This window comes from Staurois parvus, unplaced genomic scaffold (assembly GCF_062004578.1).
Source record: "Staurois parvus isolate SC_StPar_1 unplaced genomic scaffold, SC_StPar_1.0 ptg000218l, whole genome shotgun sequence".
NCBI lineage: Eukaryota > Metazoa > Chordata > Amphibia > Anura > Ranidae > Staurois > Staurois parvus.
This window is the reverse complement of record NW_028318014.1, coordinates 5,112,501-5,136,251: the sequence shown is the minus strand read 5'-3', so window position 1 is coordinate 5,136,251 and position 23,751 is coordinate 5,112,501. Positions and strand designations below refer to the sequence as shown.

The 23,751-nt window shown below is 41.0% G+C and overlaps 1 protein-coding gene across 4 annotated transcripts in view; it reads left to right on the top strand.

Annotated features, from left to right (window-relative positions):
* Nucleotides 1-1,151: 1,151 nt before the first annotated feature.
* Nucleotides 1,152-23,751, top strand: part of RHOBTB3 (Rho related BTB domain containing 3) — a 79,146-nt gene continuing 56,546 nt past the window's right edge. For 2 of the 4 annotated variants that reach the window (XM_089679146.1, XM_089679142.1), the window contains exons 1-4: nt 1,159-1,434; nt 7,184-7,361; nt 9,583-9,775; nt 12,675-12,829. In XM_089679146.1, the coding sequence (XP_089535272.1) occupies nt 1,406-1,434; nt 7,184-7,361; nt 9,583-9,775; nt 12,675-12,829 (555 nt within the window). In that variant the 5' untranslated portion in view covers nt 1,159-1,405. Of the gene's footprint in view, nt 1,435-7,183; nt 7,362-9,582; nt 9,776-12,674; nt 12,830-23,751 lie in introns of all 4 variants that reach the window. The other 2 variants (XM_089679145.1, XM_089679143.1) reach the window with 2 other exon arrangements.

Below are 23,751 nucleotides of genomic sequence, written 5' to 3'. Positions count from 1 at the left end.
GTGATGTTAAGCCTCCATACCGCCTCTGAAAAGCTATCCACCTCCATCACTTTACAGAATGTCTGCCGCATGTCTAAACATATCCTAAAATTGCATTGGTGCTCAGTGGAAAGTGAATCAATTTAAAAAACAGGTTATTTTAATCTACAAATGTGTTGCAGTGTAACTGATGTCTTTCCTAGCAGTGTTCCAACGTGTTTCAGGGGAAATGCCTTCCCCTTCATCAGGTCCCATGTATAAAAAAATAAATGTGATATAAATACCTGACGGTAATATCAATGCCATTTGATGACCTATACATCAAACAGAATGTAAATAATATTAAAAATAGTGGTGCATTTTATGATCAACATAATCAATAGTTGTATTGTATATAAAAACCACCCAAAAAGGTGGGCAACAGGTGCCTAAAATGTGTATACACTGCGAGGATCAGATTAATAACCCAGATATCATGGAGTATTAGAAAGGTCACTAATGTAGGAGAGAAAATATTTAAACTATTCAGTACATCAAGGCACCCCAGTGGATTGTGGTCCTAACTCTATAATTGTGAAAGTCTCCCAAGTTGGTGAACATATAGCAGTAGATAGATTAAGAGCAGGTTTGCCTGGAAGGAGCCCAAGCTTCTTTAAAGGTATAGGTACACCCAGCAAGAGCACAATGGCAGCTGAAGATATCCAGTGTGTCCCCATGCCAATTGTGCGTCTTCAATCAGTAGTTGACAGATATGATTTAAGGTATCAGTCACATATCTGTTTTCCCCATGCAGTGTCATAATGTGATTGATCAAAATATCATGAAATTAATGAACAAAGCATCAGTGCCGCCAATCACAAATTGATAATTTTGTGGCTTGACTGATTAAGGTTGCTTGCATCTTATCTAAATCAAGTCCAATCCAATAGAAAAGGAAATTACACAATTGCGTGTCGATTTGATTGTTTGGTCGAATTGCACATTGTTCAGATAATAAAATCCAAGCATATGGCCAACATAAAGATGATTGTACAATCAAAAATCAGCTGTGAATAGTCTTCTAAATGGAAGTAGGGACACACTCTGCTAGTCACTCCCTCTGTAGCAGCTAAAGGTTTTGTCAGCACAGCTCTTGGCATACTGATCAGTACTGCTTTTCACATCTATGACACAACAAGGCGATTGTACTGGGACTGTTTAGCAGCATTCATGTCATCTGCCCACACACAGCTGTCCAGGGCTCCTGCTGACTGAGCAGGCAGTGTGTGCTGCATTGGGATCTGCTAGTATTGGGATCCTCTGGTTGGGGAGGGCAGCAGCTACAATCAGGGCTGAGCAAAGCAGGCTGAACATTAACCCACACAGGACTTGTGATCACCTCTCCCATTCACTTTACTGCAGCCTGCACTGTACACTGAGAGATGTGATGAGCTGGGAGCTCCGCCACTCAGACATGTAAGTCATGTAAAGGGGGGATCTAGGGGGTAAACTAGTATATATTCTAGCAGAGAGGCACACAGACAATACTGCTTTACAATGGCAGGATAGATCTGTGCCTGCATGGTTAGGATCTTTGTGTATGATTCTAATGAGGGGGTCTATCACCATGGGAACATTCTAGGGGTGACCCAGTTTTAGAAATTGTAGAATGATTTAACTGTAGCAATCAAGTATGTGTTTAGCTAAAATAGACATGACCTTTAATTAAATGGAAAGTTTGGCATTTAAGTGATACCCCTTATTGGTTAACTTAAGTTGGCTTGCAGGATAACTTTTGTCAGGCTTGAAACATTACAAATCTATAACGCCTGATGCAGGGGCCCAAGTTATCCCAAAAGGTTGTGTCTTTGGTAAGTTAGCCAATAAAGAATATCACTTAAGTGCCAAACTTTGTGCCTTAATGGTGACTAACATGACAGACTGGTCAACAGCTAATTAAGTGGAAATGTATGTTTGATAAAATGGAATTGAAGTCCAGTGTATATGAATAGGGTTTAATACACATATTAATTTTAGGAAGAGGTAAACTCTCTAATCATCTATAGTACCATTCACTGGTATGACCAGCTGGAAAGTTTCAATCATGGACAGATTAGCTGAATGTTTATGGCAGCGATTACACACTATTGCAAGTTCTCCATGCGGATTAGAACAGGGAGCAGTAATAAAAGTGTCATGCTTTATAATGTGTGATTTTATAAAGCCTTCACTTGGCACATTCCACTTTATAAAGAGGAAAGGAGAGGTAAACGTTTGACTATGATGATGACGTGTGCTGTATACAGGTCTGTAGTTAGAACTTACAACAACAAGGAGTGTCACTGATTCAACATGCTACAACTTTCTTACAGAGAGACATCAAACCTATATCGAATGGGGTAGTAAGCTGTCGTGGTAGATGCATTATTTTAGTGAGACCACAGCAGACAGGAACTATTTTTAAGGGCTTGGTAACACACTTTTATTTAAAAGAAAGCACATAGTTCACAAATGAGTTATTTCCCATGCAGGGGATCTTCTCCAACTTTAACAGAAATCCATACACTGGAAAATGCCAAGCCACCTGGCTCATAAGCTCACTTAGCTTCAATTGCAGTATATCTCCTGGATTCTTGCCTCTTTAGCCTTTAGACACAGTGCCCTGTTTTAAGGCCCACCTCTGGCCTATGGATGGGATTCTCCTGACACCTTGATAGGATCTAGGGTTTCCACCTCATCCCTTTAAAACCTCTTTAAGCATTATGATGTTTTAGCATGATAAAGCTTGTCGATCAGAATGAGAGCCAGGCAACTAGCATTTTCTGAATCAGAGTTCAGCAGTAGCAAATCAATCCCCACATTTCACTTATTGCTGGTGTCATTTACAGGAGCTTGTACTAGGGTTGCTGCCTCATCCCTTTAAAACTGAACACATATTAATTACACAGGTTCTGTGGCAGAATAAGGTGGTAATTACACTCATCTAGTGCCTTATCTGCAATAGATTAGCCTCAGAACCTGTGTAAATAATGTGTTCAGTTTTAAAGGGATAAGGTGGCAACCCTAATAGGATCTGACATGACTCCTAGAACTGAGGCCTCTGGCTGGGTCCTCAAACCCCTCAATGAGACCTTCCATCTCCCACACTGGGAACGGACTCTAAATGGGAGCCTTAAGCTAGTCTCAGATCTGAGTATATAACGACACCTCACAGCTGTGTGCTTCAGATTGCAGGTGTCTAGCAAAACCCGGACAGAGTATAGTTCTGATCCGAAGCTGCAGAATCCAGAGAAAGCCAAATCTGCAGCTTTCTCTGCCCAGAAACACGAGTCTAGAACGTCTCCTTCACCCTAAGGCTAGGTTCACATCTCTTCAGGTGGTGCCGCTGCAGGTCCGCATGAAAATCCGTGCAGCCACACCACCCGCACAGAGAAATGCCATTAGTTCCAATGGCATGCCACCACACTGGAAAACGCAACTGTACTGGGAACCGAGGTTCCCCTGCGTGCTGCATTTTCAGAAGAAGTGCAAGGACTTCTTCTCTGCATGTCACAGGCACAGGAGTCCATTCAAATGAATGGGCTCTTGTGCCCATGCAAAACACGGCCCACACGGCTGCATATATGTGAACCGGGGCTAGATGAGAATCCTGTGTCACATTTTCCTATCTTCTTACAGTGACAGAGTCTCGTCCTGTCACGTGGCTTATATATTCATCTGCAGGGAAGCTTTGGAGCCAGGTCACACTATCACATTGAAGTATCGTGGGGCATTATGTTACGTTTTCCATACATGGATTGACCCAATTCCGTCTGATTCCTGCTAAATCAACCAAAAATCATGTCATGGTGGACCAGTTGATACTGACTCAGCAGAAGTTTATTTTTCCATTCAACGTTTGTTGAAGAAGATGGCTGTTGGTTTTTACAACTTCCCGTGGAATAGCTTAGGCGGGTTTGGACTAGGGTTGCCACATCATCCCTTTAAACCTGAACACATATTAATCACACAGGTTCTGAGGCTAATTTAGTGCAAATAAGGCACTAAGTGAGTTTAATTACCACCTTAATTAGCCACAGAACCTGTGTAATTAATATGTATTTGGTATTCAAGGAATGAGGCGGTAACCCTAGTTCGGACTAATGCCCAAACATGCCTGAGTTCATGCCTACCTGTATCCAATTTGGTAGTCTTTCAGCCACGGGTGCCAGCTGTCAGAATAGAAAAAGCAGAACTGCAGATTTTTCCATCCACGGTTTTTAGTTTTTCATCCACGGTTTTTTTTTCTTCATGGATGGAGAAATTGAGTGGCTTCTCTGATTTGGCCCAAGAGGATGAACAAGAGAAATCTTAAGCTAGCCATACACCAATAGATTTCTTTCATTCAGCTTAATGAAAGAAATCTATTTGATTACTCTCTCCACGCTAAATAGTGTAGAAGGAGGAACCTCCCACTGAGGCTATTGTATTCTGTATAGCCAAACAGTACCTGCACCTGACCGGATGCAGTCACCGTTCAACCAACAGTTTTCCACCCTACTCCTTTAATTTCTCAATCAAAGGCTTTTGAGTAGAGTGGCGCATTAGGAACTGGCTGAAATTCATCCATGTATGGCCAACTTTACAGTGCAGTGAAATCTCTGTGCATTGTAGTGCAGTACACGGCAGTAGCCTGAAATCTGATTTATGAAACAAAAGTGGTTGTAAAGGCTCAATGTTTTTTACCTTCATGCATTCTATACATTAAGGTAGAAACCTTCTGTGTGCAGCCCCCCCAATACTTACCTGGGGGCACTTGGCAGGAGGAAGGGGCCAGGTGCACCAGCGGTTAAGCTGAGAAGAGTAGGATTGGGGCTGCTATGTGCAAAACCACTGCACAGAGCAGGTAAGTATGACATGTTTATTTTTTTCCTTTTAATTGCCGTTAATGTCACTATATATATATACACTCCAGCATATTTTCTTGCAACGGTTCCCTTTAATTTATGTGTGCTACACTAAATAGGACTTGCTCTTTCCCTTCATAGTAGCAAGGGGGAGGGAGAAAGAGTACATTTAAAGGAAACCGGTACTAAAAAATATGTAATCTGCCATTGATGATCTCCCTGGAGCTGGTCACTGACATGTAATAGGCATGCAGCAAATGTCATGGTAAGGTCAGAACTCATGTTCCAGGTTGATGTTTTAGCATGCATAAAGCTTGTCAATCAGAATGAGAGGCAGGCAACTAGCATTTTCTGAATCAGAGTTCAGAAATAGCAATCCCCACATTTCACTTATTGCTGGTGTCATTTACAGGAGCTTGTACTAGGGTTGCTGCCTCATCCCTTTAAAACCGAACACATATTAATTACACAGGTTTCGTGGCTAATTAAGGTGGTAATTAAACTCACTTAGTGCCTTATCTGCATTAAGTTAGCCTCAGAATCTGTGTAATTAATATGTGTTCGGTTTTAAAGGGATGAGGTGGCAACCCTAACTTGTACTTTTAAACAAATAAATGTGCTTGTGAGCCACCAAGATATACAAAAAAAAAAAATATATATATATATATATATATATACTGGATCGCCGGTTATGCTGCCCACTCTCCCTGGATGTGCGTATATTAACCAATAATCAAATTATAACCGCGCTCCAAATTTATAAAAGTGCTGTGTGCTCATAATAAAAAATATGTAAAATAATCACCATTACTAAATTAATTGATATGTCACTTGTGCAAAATAAAATCTCTAATTAATCAATACACCTAGTGTTGATAAATATAAAATATATAAAAATACAAATAAATATATATTATTGGGGAATAATCAATGTTAATTCATAATCAAAGTTCCAATTTCAAAAAGTGCTGAAATGTTCCAACCAAATTAGATAACGCTCTCCTTCCACTGAATGAAATACTTCAATCTTGCAGCTTTGCAATCAGCCTGTATGCTTGTGAGGGATAAACCCTCCTTTGATCCACTCCTTACTCCAATCACTGAATGCTCCTCGTCAATATCATGTAAAAAAGAAAGAAGAAATAGTGCCTTATCCCAGAGATATGTTAAGCCATTTATTTGCTTCCATAATGCACTCACATTTGGTAAAACAACATAACGCTTAGCAATGTAACAGAGCCGCTGTCTGCGGTAAAGATCAGACTAGAGGGTGTGTACTCCACGCTTGTCAGTACTCGCCGTGTCAGATGTGCGGTGACGTCACTGCCCCTCCCCAACGCGTTGCGCTACAGGGACTGCGTAGCTTCGTCTGGGGGATGATGTGTCGGAATTGACTATTGAAAACACTATACTAGCAAACAATCAATTAATTGTTCTTCATACGATTTTCTTATTGTGTGTATGGACCTTTTAAACTGGGGCTCTGCACAAGATATGATTGATAATAAAATCACCATCCCACCACACCTTGCACAGCCCATCACCTTTATAATCACTCAGATTCCCACTTTTGCTCCCTGAGTACTCAGTAGCCAAATCCAAATGCTGTTTTGTGGGCAGTCTGCATGCCATTCATTGTACAGCCGTCAGCAATTCTGGATATTGCACCCTCATAGGACAGCACTGGAGTCTGGCTGTTGGCCACTTAGGCACTAGACGCTGCATTGTGGGGAAGCAGATGGCATATCACTTTCTCCTTCATACCTGATTTGGAATATAGACACTGAAGGGTGCCTAAAACAAGGTTGGGACAATGGGTTGAGTATTTATTTTTCTGATTGGTGTACTTTCATTTAAAATACTTTCAATGCAAGGCAGCTATCTGCAAAAACATTTATAGATTTGGTAACAATGAGTACCTGGTGCAACACTTTAATGGATAACCCTAACAAGTATTCATTGGACACATTGGCTTTTCATCTGTCCATTCTTCCACAAAGATAAGCATAAGGAAGACTAGAGTCAGGGATGGCTGTTGATTGTATAGACATGCATACCAGGCAATATGCACTGAGAGACAAATGGTAAAGCATGAGAGTCGGTGGTGATTCCAAGCTTGATATTTACAGAAAAATTCTAAATCTGCATAATAAATTCAGTTGCCCTTACCTCTGGCTCTACTGTATTTTAGAATTGAGCTTTTTTCATTATATGCTTCGTTTGAACTAGCCAGACTTCAAACACAGAACATTGTGATAATGTTTGTTTTATCAGCTTAGTTATCTATTTATTTAAACTGGTCAAATAAAGTGAGTAAATAACAATTATATTTGTTTAAGGTCAATTGGCATTCTATCACTTGGGAAAGAGGACAATGAAGATCATTCAAGCTTGGTCTCCTTTTACCTTGGCCATAGAGCTAATGAATATCACACACAAGAAAACCCAGATCTCAAAGTCTACCAAGGCATTGTTCTGGGTCATGTCCAGGTAGTGGTGTATGAATATTCTGACTGGGTAAGTGTTTCATAATACAAGACAGCCTGCATTCATTACTCATTAATGATGTTTATGTCCCAGGATACAAATGTAGAACTTTCAAAGCTTAAAGGAGACGTACAGCCAAAGCTCTTTTGTCTGTACTTCTCCTGTGGATCACAGGAGTGCAGTTTGTTCTGCACTCCTGTGACCCGTTTTCAGCTTACAGCAGACTGATGCCCACTGTCGGCTGATGCCACTCAGCCAGTCCAGGCTGAGGAAAGATCCCGACTTCGGAATCCACCCTAGAGTCTGGAGCAGCAGTCTGCTCAGCCTCTCAAGGACCTGCTGGGTTCTTACACTTAGACCCGGGGGTGGGGGGGGGGACAGATCCAGCATCTAAAGGATGCAGCATCTCCACCTAGGTAAGTATGATTTGCAAATAAAAAAAAATCCCATACTTCTCTTTTAACACCTCTGACAGCAGAACTGAAAGTAATGTAATAATGACCTAACTTATTTAAAACATCCTTGCTGTCCCTGAAGTCAAAGGCTCTGCCGCTTACTTTGAAATGTATGTTGTAAGAAATATACAGTATAGCCTCTCATTGTCAATTTTGCTTCTGAAAGTGCTAGGTGTCCATTTGTATCTGGCTTCCATATTTTCTGCATCACTTAAAGAATAATTCTATTGGCATATTATACATGGTTATGTTGGTGTACCTTGTTGGATTTTCTCCAGCAACTCTCTCATCTGAGAATAATGTTCACATGACGAATGAGCACTTCTCTCTAAAAAAAAAAAAAAGCTGAAGATCCTTTAGAGCAGAAGCTATCTTCATCTGAAACCAAAAATGGTTCCTTTTATTCCCTTCAGAACCTGGTGGGGGCAAAGTAGAAGTCTTCCTTTTGGAAGAAATCCTGGAACCACAAGCCTGCTAAAATTGGTAAAAAACCTTCCCAATGAAGAAGTGCCCCCACTTCTGAAGGACGTGTAGAAGGATGTGTGGCAGCCTTTGTGGTTGTATGAACCCAAGATACCATATCCCTGATCTCTGGGTTAAAAAAAAAAATGGGGGGAGATTTAATTAAACTGGAGCAGAATTTGATGCAGCTGTGCATGGTAGTCAATCATCCTCTAACTTCTGCTTGTTCAATTAAGCTTTGAAAATAAGTCCTGGTTCACACCAGTACGACTTGTCATGCAACTTGACAGTTCCCAATTATGGCAATAGAACCGTTCAAACTTTGCAAAAAGGTCCCTGCACTGTTTTTGTGTGATTTCATTACAACTTGCATTAACATCTGTTTATTGAAGTTGCAAGCCACAATGAAAACGCATATTAAAATTGCACTGATCGTCGTCTTTGAAATTGCGATGAAGTATGAACCAGGGCTAAAACCTGGAAGTTGATTGGTTTTGATGCAGAGCTGCACCAGATTTTGCACGCTCCAGTTTTAGTAAATCTCCCAATTTTGTCCAGGGGCTACAAGCTGGAGTTTTACTTCTTGCTTTCTTTACAAAAAAACCTTCTCTGCTTGTTGCTATTGCTTTTGACAAAACTGAGGTGGAGCATAACCCAATGGTCTAAAGCTGTGTACACGTTGGCTGAAAATAGGCTGGTTCAGCAGGAACTGGGTGACTTTCGGTCAGTGCGTACAGCTGTCTGTCCAACAGAAGTCAGTCTAACGACCAGCTTGTCGAAAGAACATGCTGGAAAAACAGTATCTGATCTGTGAACTCTGGGGGGGGGGGGGGGTATGAGAGCCTCCCTGTTGTCATAATTCAATAGAACAGCAGAGAAAAACACTGGTTGAAGGAAAAACAAAACTGTCCCCAGACCCCCCTTCCTTATATCAGGCTTCCTAGAGCTCCCCTTCCTTACATCAGGGTCCCCAAAGCCCCCGTCCTCCTTCCTTACATAAAGGGCCCCAGAGCCCCCTTCCTATCATACAGGTCCCCAGAACCCCCCCTTCCTTAGCCAAATCTTTAAAACCATTGTAAGAATTAACTCTTCTGTGTCATGTGATGTACTCCAAAAAAGGGATTTTACAGGTAACTAAATTATTCTCTAAATGTTCCCTATGACATAGGAAATCTTCACTGTTTGAGTTCACTTCCACTTTAATCTCTTTTCTGATGCAAATTCTATAACTACTGTAAAGTTTGTCTGTTTTTTCCTCCCCTGCTAGGAGTATTAGACCAAAACTCCTATTAATGTCACTCACTATGAATCTTTTTGTTATTAATGTTTTGTAGGATGCATTTGACAATGACTCACAGGGATCTCAGAACAGACTTCAAGAAACAGATATTGTTGTAATCAAGTTTTCCGTTAATGACAAGGCTTCATTTCTTAATATAAAGAATAATTTTGTGCCAGTGATAAAGCAAATCTTCAGCCACAGCTTTGTTCCTGTTATGGTACTGGCCATTGGTACTAGACAAAATGGTGAGTGCTGCTGAGTTTCTTACTGTATTTTTTATCTGGAATATACTGTATTTGAGTTACTAGTAACCTTTGCTGTATATCTTAGGCTGCTCATTGACTTTAGAGGACACATAGATGACCCAGTGGGGGTAAAACAACTTTTAAATGCAGCAGAGTGTTCCATAAACTTGCAAATTTTTCCTCATACTGAGAAGCATCCAATGCCCTATTCTCAAGAATGATGATTCTCAGTTTTAACTATCCATCTAACCTCCTGGCCAAATTAATATTTGCCGTCATGTGTGCAGTTTATCTATTTCCTTCCTTTAATTGAATAAGCTTGTTACTAAACCCACAACAGTAAAACCAGTCTGTATATGCAGTAAAGCATGCTTGTTATACTCACTGTGGAACCTAAGGGGTTAATCATCTGTTCTGTGTACAAATGCTGTTTTGATCCTGACTTCTCTGATCTTCCCCTTTTTCCAGTTTCCTCTCTTATCTCCTGATAGGCATATTGTGTGGATACACTCTGCACATGCTCAGTTTGGTGTGTATTGCTATAGAGGTTTTTTTTTTTTTTTTTGGGAGAGTGCATGTGATCAGCACACAGCCAATCAGCACTGTCCAGACAGAGGTCAGGAGTTCTGCATCCTTCTAGAGCAGAAAGAAAACTCCTCCTACAAGCTTTAACCAGGGCTCTGCTAAACACTGATAGATTTCACAAGACTTCTCTAACTGCTGATGAGAAATGGTATTTAGCAGTCTATATTTACTAAAATAATTTCATTTCTTTGTTCTGCGTACTGTGGGTGACCAGATAGAGAATGCAGGATCATGGGTTTAGTAATACGTTAAGTTAGAATCTCATTGGCTACCATGCACAGCTGCCCCAGATTCTGAGTGCTCCTTTTTTAGTAAATCTCCCCCAGTAAATAACACTCACTGGTGTTAGGAGACAAAACAATAGCTTTATATGCAATGGTGGTTGTATTTTCTCATTGGGGATGATGCCACTGACTGTACACAGTGAACATTGCAAGTGTCTCTGACTCTCACAGAATCATGACAGCAAAGACAATACGTATCTTTTCTATTAATGACAGATCCACAACCCAAGTGCAGTATTGATTTCATTGAGGAAATAAATTCTACTATGACTTTACTCCGGATATGATATGGCAGACTCATGAATATTGATTGTTCATGCTTGTGTTTGAGGAGCAGTTCTGATTAAAAATTAGGCAACTGGATCACTTTATAGTGCGTGCATTTTGAGATATGTGGCTTGGCTGAAACAGTAGGAAACTGCAACTTGCTCAGAAATAGAATACGACAATGTTGTCATGTTGAATGGTGTAATGTTGTCATGTTGAATGGTGTAATGTTGTGGGGCTTTTTGTTGGTGGGATTATATACCAAAGTTCTTAACTGAATACTAACAAAGGGTAGAGCGAGATTTACTAAAACTGGATCACTCAGAATCTGGCTCAGCTGTGCATGGTAGCCAATCAGCTTCTAACTTCAGCTTGTTCAATTAAGTGTTGACAATAACACCTGGAAGCTGATTGGTTACTATGCAGAAATAAAAAAAAAAACGCTCACCTAGATGGCTGCTGCACCAATCCCAGCTGCAGTTTCCCCCATCACCTCTAAGACCGAAAACTGAGCGATCAAACATCCCTGATTGCATGCTTTCGGTCCTCAGCCTACAGAGAGCTTGTACTGTTAGTCACCAGCACTCTGCTTTGCCTCTCTAGTGCTCACTGGAGCACCAGGCTGTGGAGGGGAAAGGAGCAGTGGCTCAGGCTCTCAGCAGCACAATGAGATTCTGAGACTGTCAGTCCAGAAGTCTAGACAGATCCTGGTCATATGGTTGGGATCTTTACAGAGCCTGGACTGAATCTGTGACTTAAGCTAAAGCCCACTATCCACTGATAACGGGTCACAGGAGTGCAGAGGAGTAATATAGCCAAAAAAGCTTTGGCCATACATCTTCTTTAAGCAGTAAACATGGCAGCTCAGAGGCGTTTGACCTGCTTTACCGGACTTTCTTTGGACACAGCATGTCCTATTGAGGTGCATTTGAACAGCAAAGTAAAGCAGGTCCAACAAGGCATTTTCAAACAGCAAGCACAACATTTGTTAAAAGAATGCTAATGGATGTGAGCCTTTAAGCTGCCAACACCTTGTGTAAAACCTTCAGCTTTGCAGAACATACATCTTTATATTGTTTTGACATAATTTATCATCTAGTGTGGTGTATAAGGCAAGATAAATACCTGAGATTCTTTGGGCCAAAGTGTAAAGGAAGTTAATATTTAGCTCTGTATCTTTCTCAGCTGTAAACCAAATCAGCAGCTGGTCTGAAATATATTATTGGAATATAGATTTCCAGTTTCTCACATGTATAGAGAGGAAGCAGAATACATTCATGTGCAATCCTGGATTTGCTAAGATTGTAGAGTTATTATTGTGCTCTTTTATGTTTCAGGGAGTTTGGAGATAACATACTGTAAATCAAACATTCCATTTACATCACAAATAAATGTAGTGGTACATCAGAGACGTAAACGCCCCTTCTCCCAATGGGTACAAAACCATATTTTGACAATGCATCTTTGTATGTTTTAAGCTTGAAGAGCAAGAAAACACAGCATTCCTAATATAGGCCAGTGTCCAATAAACCATGCAATATAGTGATAGTACTAGTGAACAAAATAAAACACAACTGACCCAATTATTATACAATTTTTGTAAATTTGAGAGAATTGGCCAATCAAAATCTTATTGACTATACCTAGGTTTAGACATCCCCATGCATAAAAAGGAGCAATCTACTTATGCAGCAATGACCTCATGCAGATTGACCAATGTATGTATATAATTATTGAGTCAGTAAATGCTGTTTATTTTATAGATGGTCCATTCTGTACTTGTCCTATGTGCTCTTCAGACAGAGAGATTTCTGTCACTACTAATGAAGGGCTTCAGCTTGCCAAGGAAATGGGGGCAACCTATCTGGAACTGCTGGCTCTGAATTACTTCTATGTAGTGAAATACTTTGGAGGAGTGGTAAGTACATGCAAAGTATATTAATGTCATAATTATCCTGCTGAGACTTTGCATTTGCCATTTCAACCTTTTTATTATTCATAATACAAGCTAGTATCATTCAAGGTCTGTAGAAGGAATAAGCATTAGGGAATTAAAAAAAATCTCGGTAAAAGGGAGAAATTATATTTAATCCTATTGTAAGCAACCTAAATGTATTCTAATGTAGTCAGATCAGTTAGCCCCCATTCACACCCAAGAGTTATGTAGCTGGAAGCTGAAAGCTCAGAAACACTCTACAATCCAATCCCCATGCTGTTAACTTTTCCATGCTCACATTTGAGCATTCAGGCACCTATAGCTCATCCTCATGCACACTTGACGTTTTTACAGCGACTGTTTTTTGCTTTTGACGTTTTTTTCTACAGCTAGTAAACCCCCCAGCATGTTATTCTATGTGTCCATGCACACATAGACTGTAATCAATGTTTTTTTTGGCTGGAAAAATTCCCCAGGACTAGTGGGTTTCTAGAGGAGTTTTTTAGCTGTAAAAATGCTCTAATGCTAAAAAAAACACAGTAAAACGTGGTAAAACACCACAAACCAGCGTGTTTGGACCTTTTTTTGACCAATAAAAACCCACTAAAAAACAGGGTAATAACGGGTAAGGTGTGGCAGCTTATTTGTGCCCGCCAGTAGGTAAATTACTACACTTTCTATCTTCACCATCCATCAGAAGGCGCCGTGCTATGCAGCACAAGGGTCTCAGCCTTTGGGCTGGGTGTATGTAAATTTATTGTATGTTCTCAGCATTTGTGGTTGTGTTTATTTTCCACATCTAAGTAAAATTCTGTTGTAGAAAAAGCTGGTGTTGGGGTTGCTTTCTTGTCCGTGACTTCACTGTATCCTGGGGAGCCCACCCCGGTACACGGTTTACATTACTAAACCCAGAACAGTAAAATCAGTTTGTATATGCAGTAAAGCATGCTTGGTATACTCACTGTGGAATCTAAGGGGTTAACCCTCTGCATTGTGTAAAAAAAAAGCCGTTTGATCCTGTCTTCTCTGATCCTCAGCTTCTTCCACAATCCCCAATCCATCTGCTGATAGTACAGAGCCCTAGAAGGCACTCTGCACATGCTCAGTTGGGTGGGTATTGTTACAGCGTTTTATACTTTTGTGCATGTGGTCAGCACAGGGCCAGTTAGAGCTGTCTAAATAAGGTCAGGTTTCATGCAGCCTCATAGGACAGTCAGAGCAGAATGAAAACTCCTCCTGAAAGGTTAACCAGTATTGGTTGGACACTGATAGACGTCACAAGACTGCTATATACTGCTGATGAGAAAATGTATTTAGCAGTTTATATATACTACAATAATTGCATTTCTGTGGTAAAACAAATGCCCAGCATTTGGATTACATTTTGCACTTTATTAAGAGTTATCTATCATTCACCATTTATCTTGTTTTTTTATATTTAAGTGGAGCTGCTTATCTTTTTATTATGCACTTTTTGTGAATATCTAGCCCATTTGAACATTTACTTGATTCATCACCTATTTATTCCATTGGGGGGCTGATTGCTCAGTCGGGCATTTGTCTTACAATCATTTTAATACTGTTTTTGTTGGTTTTCAAACTTTATGCTTCAGCTCAGCCAGGTGTTTAAAATATGTTAAACGTAGATCAGAAATAAAACATGATCACAGATCACAATAACAGTAAACACCTGGCTGAACTTTAACCACCTCCCGCCCGCCATATAGTGTAATGACGGGCGCAAGGTGGTTCTCTCGTTCTGGGAGGACGTCATATGACGTCCTCCCAATCTAACCGCACATGCGAGGCTCTGGGAGCGCGCAGTGCATCGATCGGCGGTGCGCTGTGTCCCTCGGACACAGCGGATCACCGATCAACGCAAAGAGCCGAAGATGTCGGCTCGGTCATGTGATCAGCTGTGTCCAATCACAGCTGATCTCATGTAAATAGGGAAATGCCGGGTATCTGCATTTCTCTCCTCACGAGCTGTCACGCTGACCGCTCGAGAGGAGTGGAAAGCCGGTAATCAGCATTCCTCGGAGGGGACATGTACACTGATCATCAGGGCACTGATGATCAGTGTGCCCTGATGATCAGTGTAGCCCCAGCAGTGCCACCTGCCAGTGCCCATCAGTGTCACATTAATGCCACATATCAGTGCCTACCAGTGCATATCAATGCCACATATCCGTGCCCATCTGAGCTGCTTCTCAGTGCCACGTATAAGTGCCCGTCAGTGCCGCCTATCAGTGCCGCCTATCAGTGCCGCCTATCAGTGCCGCCTATCAGTGCCGCCTATCAGTGCCCATCAGTGCAGCCTATCAGTGCCCATCACTGCAGCCTCATTAACGCACATCCGTAAAGGAGAAATTTATTTATTTTTTTTTTAATTTTCAGTAGTTTTTGGTTTGTTTAGCAAAAAATAAAAAACCCAGAGGTGATTAAATACCACCAAAAGAAAGCTCTATCTGTCTCAAAAAAATGATAAAAATTTCATATGGGTACAGTGTTGCATGACCGCGCAATTGTTATTCAAAGTGCGACAGCGCTGAAAGCAGAAAATTGGCCTGGGCAGGAAGGGGGTATAAGTGCCCTGTAGCCAAGTGGATAATTAGCACCCGGCTGAGCTATAATAAACACCCAGCTCAGCTGAAACATAAAGTGTAAAAAACAAAAACTGTAAAATATGTGAAACGTACATCAGAAATAAAACATGATCACAATAACAGTAAACATAACTGTGAATATCCTCCTGCACTTGTTGCAGAAGCCACAAACCTCGCTATAGCTGCTGCCACTTGACTTAAACCAATAAGTATAAATACAAAGTAACTGTGAATAGTGAAGCGCTATAAATCAAAATCTATCTAATAAGTAAAGATTGGTGCTATATAGTGATAGCAGTGCCAACACAACAGTGCTCAGTGAAAAAAATATCGCAAACAAATAAATATCTCATTCAACAAATATGAGTGAAACATAACCTTAAAATTGTGACAAAATTCAAATAATTGTGAAGTGGTTCTTTAAAAAGGAAAAAAGCATCCCGTGCTGTTTAACAATAACTTTTAGGAACACACTGTGTATGACCAAACAACAAACAAATCAAAATGTATCTGTTTTTTTTGGAACATAAACTCCATGCAAGTGATACTGTGCTGACGTGATCTTCACTCCAGTGAAAAATGAACAGAAATCCTCAAATGGCAGCAATGCCTGCTCACCTCCACACATTTACCTGCGCAGGGCCAAAGGGCTATAATTAACAATACCAGATCCTCTCCACTCCTCATCACAGGGACCATGGGATTGGATAAAGACCTCTGCCCAGCGCACCTTATTCACTCCGCCTCCACTCGAGGTTACATATATAGGATATAAAGCAAGAAACCATCCATAGTGCAGTATCCTTTAATTAAAATGTATATAAAGCTTGGAAAAGCACTCGCATGTATTCCCCAGTAACAATCGCCTGTCACCACATCCTATGCGTGATGGGTGATGAAGTCACGAGGCACGTGACGCAACGCGTTGGTACGCCATTTCTGGTACGAGGTGACGCACTTCCGGCAGCGGCCATATTGCTACACCCAGAAAACCATGCACTACACCCATAGGATGTAGTGACAGGCGATGGTTACTGGGGATACATGTGCTTTACCAAGCTTTATCTACATTTTAATAAAAGGATACTGCACTATGGAAGGCTTCTTGCTTTATATCCTATATATGTAACCTCGAGTGGAGGCGGAGTGAATAAGGTGTGCTGGGCAGAGGTCTTTATCCAATCCCATGGTCCCTGTGATGAGGAGTGGAGAGGATCTGGTATTGTTAATTATAGCCCTTTGGCCCTCCGCGGGTCAATGTGTGGAGGTGAGCAGGCATTGCTGCCATTTGAGGATTTCTGTTAGTTTTTCACTGGCGTGAAGATCACGTCAGCATAGTCTCACTTGCATGGACTTTATGTTCCAAAAAAACAGATACATTTTGATTTGTTTGTTCATACACAGTGTGTTCCTAAAAGTTATTGTTAAACAGCACGGGATGCTTTTTTCCTTTTTAAAGAACCACTTCACAATTATTTGAATTTTGTCACAATTTTAAGGTTATGTTTCACTTATATTTGCTGAATGAGATATTTATTTGTTTGCAATATTTTTTTCACTGAGCACTGTTGTGTTGGTGCTGCTAGCACTATATAGCACCAATCTTTACTTATTAGATAGATTTTGATTTATAGCGCTTCACTATTTACAGTTACTTAAAAAACAGTAAACACCTGGCTGAACTATAATACTGTTTCTGGTTTTTACACTTTATTCTTCAGCTCAGCCGGGTGTTTATTATAGGTTGTCCAGGTGTTTGTTACTTGATTAAGGTTTACTTTTGATATGTTTCAAATATCATTTGGATATAATGGCTCAGCCAGGTTTTTTATTCTCTTTTGACTTTATTTGTTTCACAGAATTATTCATTTACACGTTAGGTTTGATACCCAGGAGGGTGTTTATTCATTAGTTTATTTTTTGGGTCACTAGGGGGCAGTGCAGCATTATTCTTGGGGACCTGTCACAACTAGATACCTGTCCCCCCCTAAAATAAAGTGCTAAATATGAAAGAGGTGGGGGGGGGGGGAGATGCAGATAAATGCAACTTCCCATTTTTGGGTGAAGTTCCACTTTAAATACCAGTTATACTCTATAGTGAAACCCAAGGTCATTAGGGTAAAAGTTACTGCTCAGTACAACACAAGAGGATAGGTGATGTTTAATGTCTTTGTTTTCCTGTGGTTACAGGACCACTCTAGGTGACTGTGATTAAATGCTACTGAATGTGATTCTGAACGAGTCTTTAGGCAACTCCATTACCTACCAGAAAATACTTTCATGTTCATTGTGCTCACTAGAAATGATTAACCAACAGATACTGTTGATTGCACCTTTTTATTTTACCTGTTAAATTAAACCAAAACTGATGACTTCTTTTACTACCTATTCATTAATTCACTCATCTGTTTGCTTCTGCAAAAATATCAGGGAACCTAATGATAAAAAGAGAAAACAGAGTGTCCCTCTAAGATTCTTTGGCACATGAGAGGATGCAAATTCAAACCAAAACATGCTCAGCTGTGCTATCTGCCGTGAAAAACACCATACAGCATTTAATGGCTATACCATACGGAGGTATCCAGTGGCGCTGTATTCACTGGAGCACTTTCCTCCACTGATTGGCTGGTGGCCAGGCTTATCACAATACTATTATTATTATTATTATAATACAGGATTTATAGAGTGCCAACAGTTTGCTCAGCACTTTACATAATAACAGGAGACAATACAGTTCAATACAAGAGGGTTAGGCGGGCCCTGCTCCTTGGAGCTTACAATCTTAGAGATACTACAGCAAATAAGCAATGTGTTTTAAGGCAAAGCAGCTATTGCTGCAACTCATGAATTTAAATTTGTGTTTAATAAAAGACGGTACCTCTATGTATTTAAATAAGTTCACCTTTTAGACAAAAATAATAAATGCACATTTTTTTGGAAGTAAAAAAAATGTGCATTTATTATTTTTATCTACAGGAGCCTGGAAAGCATTGCACCAGCAATCAGTAGATCTCTGATGGCATGCAGGTCTCCTGCAGACCTGTCAGAATATCTGCTTGCCGTACGGGATGTAAGCAGATATACTTACAGGAAGCTTCAATGAACTACCACGACGCTCCACAGCCCCATGGTAGTTCATTGAAAACTACAAGCCCACAGCCGCTAAGACTGTCGGGACTTGCAGTTCATTCATTCATGGAATGAATGATGCGGCTGTGTGGGTAGAGCCCCACACGGCCACGCTGTTTTCAAATATGACAGATAGTATGAGGAGACTTCTCCCCGTATTATCTGTCAGAGGGAGGGGGGCAGCGGGCCGCGGCTGCAGCTATGGGAACATATTACATGTTCCCCCTCTAAAAACAGGTGGAACATGTTCCCAAAGATGAACTTAAACTGTGTTTAGCTTGATTAAAATGTATTTGAAAAAAATGTGACTTGACACATTTTTAGAGAGGACCTGTTTTATGCATTGTACATGTGCGTGTATATAATATATACAGTATGTAAGTGTGTGTGTGTATATATATATATATATATATATATATATACACACACACATACTGTATAATAATAAATTGTAATAAATTGAACGATTATACGTTATTAAAAACAGTTGATTGCTGTGGGTCTTTTTTTGTTTTTTTGAGATCCTGAAGTTGAAAAAAAAACTTGGCGTAAACAAAATAATTGCTTTACAGAGGGTAATGTGAAGAAACAACTGATAAATGCATTAGACTCAAACATTTATTATGTTTCTTTTTACCAATGCCAGTAACCCATACATTCCTAATAGTAAAAATCTTTCATTGTTGAAACTGATGAAATCTGACTGGCTACTGTTGGCTAATATAAGTTTGTTGTGCTTCTTAAAATATTCCTATGTGTATGTGGCTGATAGGGTATGTATAACTGCTTAAGAGATCTCTCTAATTAACTAGTCTGTGTTACATAAAATTCAACATGCCCTAATTATTCAGTAAGGCTCACAGAGCTTTAATAAAATAAGCAGAACAGATTGTGAAAGACCAGACATTTACGTTAATGGTTTAAAAAGGAAAGTAAAATATACCAAAGAGCAATTTTTTTTGTTTATCTGTAACCTTTACATTTAGATTTAGAACCCTGATTTGGGTGGCCCTATCAGCCAATGAAAACCTGGTTTTCATTTTTCAGGAGCAAGTTAGAATAGCATCAGCTTACCTGGTTAAAGGAACTCTAGGCAGATCTTCAAAAACAGTTTATTACAGTTATGGATTCAACTGAGAATCATTATTGTGTAACTAAAATTAGTAAAAATTACCCATACCATTGACTGATATGACTTTCAGACCGTGCAGAGACAGAGCTGGTGCAGGAGCAGTACTGCGCAACGCACTGGTTAGCAGCAGAGGAAGATGCTGCATAAAATAGACAGGTCCCAAAGCTAAGAAAGGATAGGCTATGTAGGTTTATGTCATGAGGAAATTCTTTACAACAAACATGGAACTGAAATAAAGGATTATCGGCACCACCCCATTTATCCATCCATTAAGAGAGGCTCACTCCTGCTTCTGGAATAATCGTCTGAGCCAAAATATATGGATATGTTCTGATTTAAGAAATAATTCACTACATTTTGTAGACTGAATGTTGAATAGATAAATAATTTAGTTTTGTTATCCAGAAGAGGAGATTTGCATCATTCAAAGTCCTGCTGTGAGTACTTGTGATCCTGGCCATCTGTAATGGTGTCATATGACCTCCATATTTAAGTCAATTCCCCCAATATCTTCAACAAGTTTAGTCAGAGCAGACTATAGCACAAATATTCTGTGATGGAACAGAAGTATTTTAGTTATTTTCTTTAATCGGTTTCACTCAGATTCTCACAGTTTTAAGATCCTCTATAGACTGGTATATTTCATAACTACATAGTTAACTAGTCGTGGAAGCTGCTCAATGTGGGCATCACTCCACAACTGTGCCATCATTGTACACAAACTAATGGCATTCCTTGCTTCTGAGGAAAAGGGAAGAAATGAGGGACAACTCTTCCATCACACTGTGCTCTGAAACAGTTATGCCAAGTCATACCCACTCTATGCATGGAATGCAGTTCTGACTATTGTTGAATGTCTCATGGACAATGGGGCCCATTCAGTGTACCAAGCCAAAAGGTTGGGGCAAAGCATTGCATAAGGGCTTTTATCATTATTTGCAATTTTCAGGCCATGGCTCCTTATTTAGCCCATTGCTTTCCTTGGTTAGTCCCTAGGTCGAGAGAGCATTAACATGGATGGGATACTAACGCCTAAATACCACCCCAACATGCTTCTGTGTAATTATCATAAAGTGATTGCATGTCTTGTTTTTAATGCATGGTTTTACCAGCATAAAGGTTGTGTCAGGAGCCGCCGCGGCGTGTGGCTTGGCGCAGGCGCGGTGTGCCGACTCACACTCGTGTGCGGGCACTAGGTCCTGGCAGGCCGCGGTGACGACAGAACTCGCGCATGCGCACTCGGGACCGCGGGTGCGTGCCTGGCACCAATGACAGCGCAGGGCGCGGTATTTGAAACCGCTCTGCGCTGACATTGGTTGCCGTATGGTCTCTTCTGTTTGTGCCTGCTCCTGTATCCATGCTGATTAATTGTTGCCAACCCTGATTGTTCCTGACCGTGCTGTATTATCCTGCTCTGACCCCTGGCTTGCCTGACCTCTCTTTTGGATTCCCCTCATTGGATCTGACCTCCCATTGTTGACCCGGCGAGTGACCTGACTATTCTCTGCCTGCTGCCTTGTACCGCGCTGTCCCCACAGTTACCGACTCGGCCTGTCTGACCACGCTTCTGCTCAGCCATCCGTCCTGCTCGGACCCATCCGCCTCTTCACATTAGGCTCTTATCCTGCAGATACCTCTGGCGGATCCCTCTACCACGGGTGGGTGTACTCAGGGGCCGCGACCTGGTCTCTGTCTGCTCCAAGTCCATCCCCACCATCAGGGACCCTGGTCAACAAGCAGACTGGGACTTAGACTCCGCGCTCTGGGGAATCCTATTCCGTGGGTTGCTAGAGGTACCGCCAGGCGGTTCATTACAGGTTGCTTGTAGATATGAGATGATTAGGTGTTAATCTCCGGTACATAGTCTTCTCACTCAGGGTCTCTGTGCTAAGTGCTAGGGGCCTAGATAACAATTCCCTACTCCACAGCCAGTAGTAACCCATCTGTCACGTACCTGGTCTGAGACCAACTTGACGAGAGGACTTTCCTTGCAAGTGGTTGTCGAGCACAGGGAGTGCAAGGCACCAAGAAGCATGGGTGCCTGTTAAGTAGCTCTGCTGGAGGTTGCTTGCATGAGAGTCCACAAGATAGCTGTCAGCTGGTCTGTCAGGACTGATGGCAGGACCACTGTTGCCCTTGGTAATGCAGCAGGACCAAAGCAGTAGCCACAGGCAAGATGACACCCGAGCTGGAACCATGGTCAGACTGGCAGGGCTAGGCTGAGGAAAAGTAATCAGGATGGAAGCCAAAGTCATACACAGAGAGACAAGCCAGGGAGAAGACTGGAGCATGGTCACAAACAATAGCCAAGATCATACACCGGAAACAGGTGGAGCAGGCAGAAGAGTAGTCAGGTAGCAGGCCAGAGTCCTACACAATAAGGCAGGAGAGGCAGAGTTATTTAGAGCAAGCTAGAGTCAAAACCAGGAGTCAGACTGCAGGAAGATTCAGAGGCAAGCCAAGACGTTAACAGGAGGTCCAAAGAATACAAGATACACAGGAGCAAGGAGTTCTGATAGCTGAAGATTATTTAGAAAACTCTAAGTGTAGCCACTGTCCATCTATAGGGCCTTTGGGGCCAGTTCTGACAACAGGTGTGCGTAAACGTGCACCAGTGCGACTGTTTGTGCAAACACGAATGTTCGTGTGCATGCACACATTTCTGCGCAAACAAGCACGGCCATGTATAGTACTGGCAACTATGCCAGGTCTTTTCCTCAGCACATGCGCATTCTTGGTCGGCTGTCTTCGTCTTCGCACACACTCATGTTTGTTCTGAATAGCTCCCTGACACCCTCACACATTCTTAGGCTCCATGCACACTAGTGTTTTTTTACTTTTGTAAATGTGCCTAAATGCTTGGAAAAGCATTGGATACTTTTACAAGCGTCAGGCATTTTTTTTCTGCAAAAATGCTGCTGCCAGGAGGAAGGCTTCTAGGAGAGTTTTTTAATGCCCCTTGTGCACAATGCTTTAAAGTAACCATCTCCTAATGTTAACTGAACACTTAGCTGTGTATGTTTACCTCCACCGCGATTCTCTTTTCACCAACACTTCACCAGTGTCCGCATTAATATCATGTAGTGTGATGCTGACATCCCTGTGACAAAACAAAGTCCCCTGCAAATCTCATGTCTATGGGTAGCTAAAGATGTTGCACATACCTGAATGACAGATAAAGATTGTTTTTGGTGGAATGGCCCTAATTGTTTCCCCTGTTATAAACCAGCATTGGATGTGTCTGCTAATAGCTCTGTTTTCTGTCTTTACAAGATGAACATCCATGTTCTATAGACAACCTTGAGGGCACCCCCATACTGTATAGCCTGCCTAATATCAAGATGACTGTTTTGAATTTACTTATCTATCTGGCAAAAAACACTGTTCAAGACTAAAAAGATGGTGTCTGTTCTGAGACAATGAGCTCTCAGTTGGGAGATCCTAATCAAGCATATACAGCATTTCCCTTGTCAGCAGTGCTGTATGCTAAGTCTAATAGAAGAAAGGGCTTGTTTTCTTTATACATCTGCTTACACACCGTGTCCAAATAATGTACGTTTTCCAGAGAAGCCTTCTGGCTTAATCATTATTCTGAAAGGCACGCTTATTATAGAGAGCAGGGCTAATTTGTGATTTAGTGAGCCATTATGCACAAAGTCAGTGCACACGGCATTCATTTTTCTTAGTTTTATTTTTTAAAAAGTGTTAAAGAGAAGAGAAAGCAGTACATCTAGGAAAAGATCACTGTGATTTCACTTTGCAATATACCCAATGTGACTCCTTTGATTGAGACTTGTTTATAACAAGATAGATCCTATTTTTATGCCTAAGTGCTACTTGGTGAGAAATCACACTGTCTATTCTTTACATCTGTACTTCTGCGAACTGCTGCAGATGGCAATTCATTGAGGAGGTACACATGGGTATAAAATAATTGCTTATAGAAGCCATTCAATTTATTCTTTCATTTTTAAACCTGCAATGACTGGAGAAAAGAGAAACACCAACCAGCTGTTTCTTGACAGTATAAACAAGTA